The sequence below is a fragment of the Syngnathus leptorhynchus genome, chromosome 10 (genome assembly GCF_054491065.1).
Source record: "Syngnathus leptorhynchus isolate UIUO chromosome 10, UIUO_Slep, whole genome shotgun sequence".
Taxonomy (NCBI): Eukaryota; Metazoa; Chordata; class Actinopteri; order Syngnathiformes; family Syngnathidae; genus Syngnathus; species Syngnathus leptorhynchus.
Window position 1 is genome coordinate 11,711,345 of NC_141204.1, and position 9,488 is coordinate 11,720,832.

At 52.0% G+C, this 9,488-nt stretch overlaps 1 protein-coding gene across 2 annotated transcripts in view; it reads left to right on the forward strand.

The window, feature by feature from the left end:
- The window catches only part of LOC147050463 (uncharacterized), a 27,398-nt gene extending 18,122 nt beyond the window's left edge, over positions 1–9,276 (forward strand). For both annotated transcript variants that reach the window (XM_085923019.1, XM_085923018.1), the window contains 3 exons: positions 3,000–3,151; positions 4,024–4,148; positions 5,273–9,276. In XM_085923019.1, the coding sequence (XP_085779145.1) occupies positions 3,000–3,151; positions 4,024–4,148; positions 5,273–8,790 (3,795 nt within the window). In that variant the 3' untranslated portion in view covers positions 8,791–9,276. The remainder of the gene's footprint in view (positions 1–2,999; positions 3,152–4,023; positions 4,149–5,272) is intronic.
- Positions 9,277–9,488: the final 212 nt, after the last annotated feature.

The following is a 9,488-nucleotide window of genomic DNA, read 5'->3' on the forward strand; positions in this document are numbered from 1 at the left end:
CAGCCGACCGGAGCTGTGGCCGTAAGGTTGTTGGTGCCTGTCGTGGCGGCAATCCCCGAACCCGCTGGTGGACACCGGCGCTAAGGGATGCCGTCAAGCTGAAGAAGGAGTCCTATAGGGCCGTTTTGGCCTGCGGGACTCCGGAGACAGCTGACAGGTACCGGATGGCCAAGCGGAACGCGGCTTCGGCGGTTGCTGAGGCAAAAACCCGGGCGTGGGAGGAGTTTGGCGAGGCCATGGAGAATGACTTCCGGACGGCTTCGAGGAAATTGTGGTCCACCATCCGGCGTCTCAGGAGGGGGAAGCAGTGCACAGTCAACACTGTTTACAGTGGAGATGGTGTGCTGCTGACCTCGACTCGGGACGTCGTGAGTCGGTGGGGAGAATACTTCGAAGACCTCAATTCCACCGGCACGCCTTCCATTGTGGAAGCAGGGCCTGGAGACTTTGAGGCGGACTCTCCAATCTCTGGGGTCGAAGTCACTGAGGTAGTTAAAAAACTTCTCGGTGGCAGGGCCCCGGGGGTGGATGTGATCTGCCCGGAGTTCTTAAAGGCTCTGGATGTTGTGGGGCTGTCATGGCTGATACGCCTCTACAGCATTGCGTGGACATCGGGGATGGTGCCCTCTGGATTGGCAGACTTGGGTGGTGATTCCCCTCTTTAAAAAGGGGGACCGGAGTTCCAACTACAGGGGAACCACACTCCTCAGCCTCCCTGGTAAGGTCTATTCAGGGGTCCTGGAGAGGAGAATTCGCCGGGAGGTCGAGCCTCGGATTCAGGAGGAGCAGTGTGGCTTTCGTCCTGGCCGTGGAACAGTGGACCTGCTCTACACCCTCGGCAGGATCCTCGAGGGTGCATGGGAGTTTGCCCAACCAGTCCACATGTGTTTTGTGGACTTGGAGAAGGCGTTCGACCGTGTCCCTCGGGAGGTTCTCTGGAGGGTGCTTCGGGAGTACGGGGTGCCGGGCCAACCGATAAGGGCGGTTCGGTCCCTGTATCACCGATGCCAGAGTTTGGTCCACATTTCCGGCAGTAAGTCGGATTCGTTCCCAGTGAGGGTTGGACTCTGCCAAGGCTGCCCTTTGTCACCGATTCTGTTCATAATTTTTATGGACAGAATTTCTAGGCGCAACCGAGGTCCGGTTTGGGGACCTCAGCATTTCGTCACTGCTTTTTGCAGATGTCATGGTGATGTTGGCTTCTTCAGGCCGTGATCTCCAGCTCTCACTGGAGCGGTTCGCAGCCGAGTGTGAAGCGGTCGGGATGAGGGTCAGCACCTTCAAATCCGAGTCCATGGTCGTCACTCGGAAAAGGGTGGAATGCCCTCTCCGGATCGGGGATGAGATCCTGCCCCAAGTGGAGGAGTTCAAGTATCTTGGGGTCTTGTTCACGAGTGAGGGCAGGATGGAGCGCGAGATCGACAGGTGGATCGGTGCAGCGTCGGCAGTAATGCGGACTCTGTACCGGTCCGTCGTGGTGAAGAGAGAGTTGAGCCAAATGGCAAAGCTCTCGATTTACCGGTCGATCTACGCTCCTACGCTCACCTATGGTCACGAGCTATGGGTTGACCATATTTGGACAAACTTTATTTTGATATATATTCTTTTTTGGTCATCTGGAAGACATTCAAGGCACACACAACACTTCTTTTGAATTGCAGTCAGATCCAGGATACAAGCGGCCGAAATGAGTTTCCTCCGCAGGGTGTCCGGGCTCTCCCTTAGAGATAGGGTAAGACTCTCGGTCATCTGGGAGAGACTCGGAGTAGAACCGCTGCTCCTCCATGTTGAGAGGAGCCAGATGAGGTGGCTCGGGCATCTCATCAGGATATCTCCTGGACGCCTCCCTGGGGAGGTGTTCCGGGCATGTCCCACCGGTAGGAGACCCCGGAGATGATCCAGGACGCGCTGGAGAGACTATGTTTCTCAGCTGGCCTGGGAACGCCTTGCGATCCCCCGGGATGAGCTGGATGAAGTGGCTGAGGAGAGGGAAGTCTGGGAGTCCCTCCTAAAGCTGCTGCCCCCGCGACCCAACCCTGGATAAGCGGAAGACGATGGACGGATGGATGGATGGATGGATGGATGGATGGATGGATGGATGGATGGATGGCCTGCATAAAATAAATTAAGTAGACATCATTTGAAATATTATGTCAAACATCTTGGTCTGTCTGGAATAAAATGCATCAAAAAAATAAACCAAGAAAATCTATGACCTTGTACAAGTTCCTTCTATGAATGAAGTTCTAACCTCAAATCAGACATGTTCAGTGAACTGAGGAGGGGAAAAAAGCTTTTGCTCCGAATGTGTGTTTCGTGTCAATGAGAGAAAACTTTGAGACAAATAACATGAATATGATCTGTGGAGACACACGCACACGTCACTGACCTTCTCCTAGTCCATCCATCCATTATGTGTACCGTTTCCTGGGGGTCGCGGGCGTGTTGGAGCCTATCCCAGCTGTCATAGGGCATTAGGCAGGGGATATCCTGAATTGGTTGCCAGCCAATCAAAAGAAACCACACAGGCTCAGGGAGAACATGCAAACTCCACACAGGGAGGGCTGGAGGTGGAATTGAACCCGCATCTTCCAAACTGTGAGGCGGACGTGTTAACCAGTGGGCCAACATGCCACCTCTTCTCCATTTATTTTTTCTCTCTCTGTTGCTCCTTATGAGGCAATATGATCTCTGATGATCAACAAGGTTCTTTGTTGTTGTTGCGTATGTCACTATCTTGGCGCTGCAGACCGCTCAGTGCCGGAATTAAGCTGGACTCCTCTAAAGCTGACATTTGTGCGCACATTCACACTTTCACAGGATAAAGGCTTTGCCGTTTACAAACTACTGTGTGCACACAATTAGATGCACCCATATTATTTTTGTGTGTTCCACCCGCTACACACCCCACACACATTACTAAAAGAGATCATGAATGCGATCATGGATCCCATGCGTGATGATGATGTCATCAAATAATACAAGCGATGCAATTTCAGCGCCTGAAGGAGCTGAAGCATCGCGAGTTCTACCGGGCGTTGGCCTGCAGGAGGCAGAGGAGGCGCAGGGAGGAGCGCTCACTGAGGAAGACGCTATGGCAGCAGCAACAGCATGGTCATCATCGTCATGAGGAGAAAGCAGAAGAGCACTGGTGAGCGCTTGACAAGAGTTTCAACTTCAACAATTTGTTGACGTGCGCACATAATGAATACGCTGCATAACTTGCAAGCCGGACTAAACTTGTATTGCTGTAACCACGTACGCGGCCAGTGCTTGCATCAATAGACTTTCAAAAGACATCACATACATACATAAAAACCTTGCCAATGGATTGCACATAAGAGTTAAGTTATGCATACATTTAACATTTTTTTAACATGATATAAATATGATCCGAGCGGCCGTGAAGGCAACCCCCCGGAGCTGCGAGTTGCAAGCGGAGCACGCCCACGCAACAAGAACTCCAGCCTCTCCCAGAAAGTGGGCCCTCGGGACCACATCAACCCCTTTCAATCCATGCATGAAGGCAAGAATTTCAAAGGAGCTTTGTGCAACAATACAGCGCAGCCTCGACACTTCATGTGCTGGGAAAAATGCACATTGTCACAAAGACTATCACATCCGTATCCGTGGACGGTAGCCACAAACCTTCGTACGAATCGTTCGCAGTTACAAGCCAAACATGCAATTGATTCCAATCACAAACATACACAAAGATGCAATGAGAGCAATCAACTTCTTGGGAACAATTTGGTGTTTTCGCTGATTTCACTCGCATTTCTTTGGCAACACGGGATCACAAAGCCAAACAAGTGCAGGAAGGGCGCGCAAACTGTACACAATCCCAGACTCAGACCCGATCTGGTCAGACGTGCATGCCGCTAGAGCGCCGTGCTGCATTGTTAAAGTGGCGTTCAATCCCAAAAAGGAGAAAGTTGCATTTCGGCACGTCCGCTGCAAAGCCGATCGGGCGTGACCACATTGATTTGAGGCTTTTGCTCTCCTCCTCTGCCTTCCATTTAGCGCTCCGGGTTGCGGCCCCATGTTCCGCTCCACCACCGTGGCGGTGGAACCGGCAAGTGCTATGGAGAAGTGGAGCAACGGCCATGTCCACAACAGCGACGGCAGCGACAACACCCTGGCGAGTGGTAAGCAAGTGCTCCTAGACCACTTGGCTCACGTCCATACTTAACAGAGGCTGTTGCTTCATCAGCGGGCCATCACTGATCAAACACTACACTCACGCTTGTCCTCGAGAAAGTCTCAATCATACAAAATCCAAAACATTATTGTCCACTGGAAATTGTGTCAACCCAATTCCTGGTCACCCAAAATATTAAGACAAACACAGAAGTCTTCACCGCATCAAGGCAATCATAAATATGGCTTGCTTCAGCAACACTTAGGGCGACAATGGCCTTGATAGCCGGTTCAAAAGTCAGTTCTTCAAAAGAAAAGCATGCCAGTGCAGTGTGGCAGTTAAATACCTGTGTGGCAAAAGTGTATAATAGTGTGTGCTATTATCTTGAAAGGCTGACCCATATGTTGACATATGTTGCCGAGCAGCCCGGGAGGGTTAATGCTTTTTCATTGCCTTTATGGGAAAACAGCAGATGTATAAAAACTGAGACAAACTATAGAAGAGATACATTGTTGGAAATTGAATCACAAGAAAACGTTTCCCGCTCCTGCACTGAATTGATATTATTCAAATTGTGTACCTCAAAGTGACACAGAGGTTGTTTTGTTAACATTTGAGGCAAAATTCTTTGACTCATTTGCGTGGGTAAAAAAAAAAAAAAAAGCATGTGTTTCAAAAAAGACCTCACCAGCACACAAATGCGCAAAAATGTTCACCGAACAAACTTTGTTGGAAAGAAATGCATTGAGGTGAAGGACAACGGGAAAGAGGGATCTTTAGGAGGAAGAGCATGTAGAACGTAGGGGGCGATTGGAATGAGGACAGAAAGAAGGAGGTGTAGGAAGAAGTCGGCCATAAACGCTGCAGTTGGCAAACCAATGCTGGAGGCGCAAAACAGAGCGACACAAACGGATGAAAAGAAAAACACGTTGAAGTAAGCCTGACATTCATCAGCATGCTTATTTCTTATTCTCAAGCACGTCCCACGCTCACAAATCAGGTTGTGATGCGCGATAAGCCACAAACGTGAAGCCTCGCAGTAACGTTGCTGAATCGTTGCCCAGCAGCTCCTCGTCACATTCATTGCACCTTTTCTGACATGTAAGCTCTCTTTGTTTTTCTTCTCTACAGCTCCTCAAAGCTCACTGCTCCTTCCCGTGGACGCCACACTGAGAAGCAGACTCCTGAGCAACACGCCGTGGCCATACCAGCGAGGAAACGCTCACGCCATTACGCCTGGCGACATCACGAGCACAAACAGCCATGCGAGCCGAGGCGGTGCCTTTAACAAGCTCCCTTGGGTCCCCGGTTTCTTAAGCGACACCATTAGAGCCAATAACATTCCCGCTGACAGTGAAAACAAAGGCTACGTCGCCAGCAGGGGGCGCCCGGTTTGCTTCTCACTGCCTAAAAGGAGCTGCCTTCTTCTGCACCAGTCGGCCGCTGTCTTCATCCAAGCCGGGCGGAGCTCGCGAGACGGCGACGACACGACGCAACAAGTGGACAGCAAAGTTGCTCGAAAGCAGATCTCGACGACACGGTTGACCGGCGAGCTGGATGACAAGACGAAAGCCACGCTGTCTTTATGCAACCACCGCCATCTGACCAAACGGCAAGTGTATGTGGGAGGTGGGAGAGGAGCCCAAGACACTGCTGGCAGTTGGACTGAAGATGGGACAAGAGCCCAGAATGGAGGTGCAAGTGGGCTTAGAGTTCAAATTTGTGGTGGGGGAGGTGAAACCGAAGCTATCCAAGTCAATGGTGGTGGAGCTACTGGAGCCCAAGGAACTGGCCAAAGCGCCTCAGGAGACCGAGTCAATTTAGGAGGTGGGATAAGAGCTCAGACCAGGAGTCCAAGTGCAATTGGAGGAACTGGGACAGGAACCGAAGACGGGGCTGCAAGTAGAACTGGCAGTGATGGTGGACCAGGAGCTGGTGTGAGAGGCCAGGGCTGTAGTCAAACTCTGACTACAACTGAAGCCAGCCAAAATAGGACTGGAGTTCAACTAATAAGTGTCATGGGAGCCCAAAACATTGAAGGGGGTACAACCAGTGCTAAGAAGACTGGTCGGAGTGGAACTGGAGCTGCAGTTATTCATGGACTTGGGACTGGAGCCATCCTAAACGGCGGTGGATTCAAGACTGGAGCCCAAGTTGCTTGTCAACGTGGGACAGGGGTCCAAATCATCCCAAGATGCAGCAATGGAGCCCAAGAGCACGATGGATCCCAAGTCATCCTTGCTCGTGATACTGGCGCTGAAGACCCGGGTGACAATCACATTGAAATGGAAGCCCGAGACAGCGGCGCACGTAGAACTGGAGCCGCCCAAGACTGCAACAATGATTGGATTGGAACCCTAAGAACTGGTCAGAGTGGCACTGAAACCCAATCGGCCCATGGAAGTGGGATGGCCGCTGAAGATCATGTGACAAGAGCACTGCCGCCACTTTTGGAGTCTCAAAGTCCTGCCACTGAAACCTCTGACAAAACTTATTTTGTTGGAAAACTACATGATTCCACTCTGGCTGAGCTCCAGCAAGCAGCAGAAGAGAACCAAGCCAAAGACCCAAGTCTGAAACAATCGCAGAGATCTCCTCCAGGTGGACCCAAGGAACCCTTCTGTCCCGTCCTGAGTCGTCAGGGCAGCCGCGTCCTACTGTGGCCCTCGGAGATGGTCCGCTACACCAAAACATCGCCCTCGCTCTCCTACAGCGTCAACCCGCTGCTGTACGACTTCCGAGCGCACGCGGGCAGCTGCGGGGAAGCGGGGCGACCGTCAGTGATCAAACATGCCGGCCGCCGACAGAAGCTGGAAAGCGGCAGTGGAGGAGGCCAGGCTGAGTCAGATCAAAGTCCAGATGAGAATGGAGGAGGACAGGCGGGAAATCCCCTGCAAGTTGTGTACCGAGGCAAAGGTGGATTGAGGAGGAGGAGGAAGAAGAGGGGAGGGCTGAGGAAGAGGGGGAGAAGGAAAAGAAGAGAGGAGATGAAAAGGAAAGGGCAAAGGAAGAGGAAGATAATGATTGGTCTCCATGAGATGGCGAGAGATGACAGCGGAACAGAGAAGAGCCAGAAAAAGCGTCGATTAAGTCATCCAGCGGCACGGCAGACGCTCAAAGGCCCTGCAAAAAGTCAGAGGGGGAGGCGGGAGCAGTGGCTCACCGAGAACCACGTGCTATTATGTCCTCTTTCCGCAAATAGGTGTAATCGGAAGCGGGTGAACACGGATGGCATCGGCCCACATCGGTGCCAGCAATCCTCCTCCGGGTGGGGTCCGGCGCTCACAAAGCTCCTCTGCGGGGGTGCGGCATGTAACGCCGCGATTAGCCCCGCTATCCAGACGCCACGCTGTCCCACAATTACGGCCCACCGCGCCGGCATGGACACGGGGCCGGAGCACAAACATGGAGACAGAGATGAGCAATGGCCGCAAGATAAGGGCCGCGGGAATCCGAGGGAGATAAAAGCTAAGGAGGAGAGAATGTGCGCGGCGACGATTAGCAGCGTCTTGTCCCCCCGAGACACAGCGGGTCGGCGCCAAATTTATCTCGCGCCGTCTTCAGACGCCCAAGCGGCGCGCGATGTAGCGATTAGCCCCATCCCCCTTTCCTCTGACGGCCCAGCGTGCGCTCACCGACAAACGGCCGCACCAAGTATTTGTACCTTTGAGGCACAAAAGACAGAAAGGCAGCCGAGCGTTCCATCAGCATGCGCAAACGCCGGCAAAGATCTTGCACAAGAAATGAGAGGCGGCAACAAGAGGAAGTACACAGAGTGTGCGCAAAGCTGCGCCAGGAAGAAACACAAAGGAGAACCAAAACAAACCAAAAGAGTCATTAGCTTCGGTTTGGGAACAACTTTGGACTCAACAAGTGAAGCAAGCAGTAAGGAGACGAATCCAAGCCACTTCTCCCCTGACAGGACAGCTCACGTATGTCAGAATGCTAACGCCAACGCCGTCCAGTCTGTCGACGACAAAGTTGTGGACACGCCTCTCGAGGACGCCACTCATGATGACGTCATCAAACACCAACTCAGCAGCAACTTGTCACCAGAGAGGCTTCGGGTTCGAGTGTGTCAGGAGAGCCAATCGTTTAGTTCTACCTGTGTTGCACCTTACGGATGCCGTCTGTGTCGTGACTCTGTCAATGCTCAAGTCATTGATGCCCCCCTTTCAGAGCCCAAAGCAGCTCCCAGCGAGGGCGGCCAGCGTGGTGAGGACAAGGCGAAGGATGAGCATGGCGACAGGAGGTGTCGGGAAGTCTGGACGGCAGATCCCGTCCCCCGAGATAAGAGTCCCCGTTTCCCTCTCGGGCTCCCGCCGGGGTGCCTCCGCCTCCAGGCTCCTGTCTTCTTACCACCGTCAGCTTCCTCCTTCTCTTTCCATCACACAGTCATCCAGCACCACGTCTCCCTCCTGCCCCCGCCACTGCCGATCTCTTCTTACCTGCTGCCGGCTTTGGCCCCCCAGCCCCTACGGCTGAATCCCCCGCCGCCTCCGCCATCTTTCTTGGCCTCGCCCGCCATCCATCTTCTGGATGCGCCGTATCCCCTGGTGACGGATTTTCACCCCATGCTGAGTCAACACCACCCAGCCCTCCTGGCACCCCCTCACCCGACGGCCTTGCCCTTGCAGTTGTTGTTCTAGTTGCCATTTTCAAAGACTTTCCAGTCATTGGCTATACTCCCTGGCACAAATGATGAATACAGTCAAAGTCAGAGTAGACAATGAGTGAACGATTGTTAACATTTCCAAACGAGCCTCAGCTGTGCAAGCAGCCATGTAGCGTGACACCCAGCTGTGCTCCTTTCCCACCCCCACTTTACATTTCAAACCGGCCACTCGATTGCAAGAAAATAAAATTTCATCAACTTCATTTCACAAGGGATGTTCAAAAATATTGGGACTCCCACGCGAGGAAAAGATTTCGACCATCACTTGTGGAGAAAAAAAAAAATTCTGCCTGGATGTATTTTTGTAGACCACCTTATTTGAATGAAACTCACTTTTTAGACTTTGTGCTGATGCTACTCGTGATTATGACTTAGAATTCAAACTACTTCAAAGGAAACCACTTTGGCGCAAATTGTAAAGATTGTCTTAGAAAAGGATACATGGAAATAAAAAATGAATAATAAAGCAGTAGACTTCTGCTTGTTTTCACTTTTGCGTACAGTAACAAAGAAAGGAGAAAAATCACTTTTGTTATTTTGAATTTCTCATCATTTGTAAGAAAAATGGGCGGGCGTGTATCTGTCATTGACGGACTGAGCGCGTCCTCGGCACTTACCCAGCTTAGTGACACTGACGGTCGAAAATCAGTTTGACCTTTCGATCATTCCGCA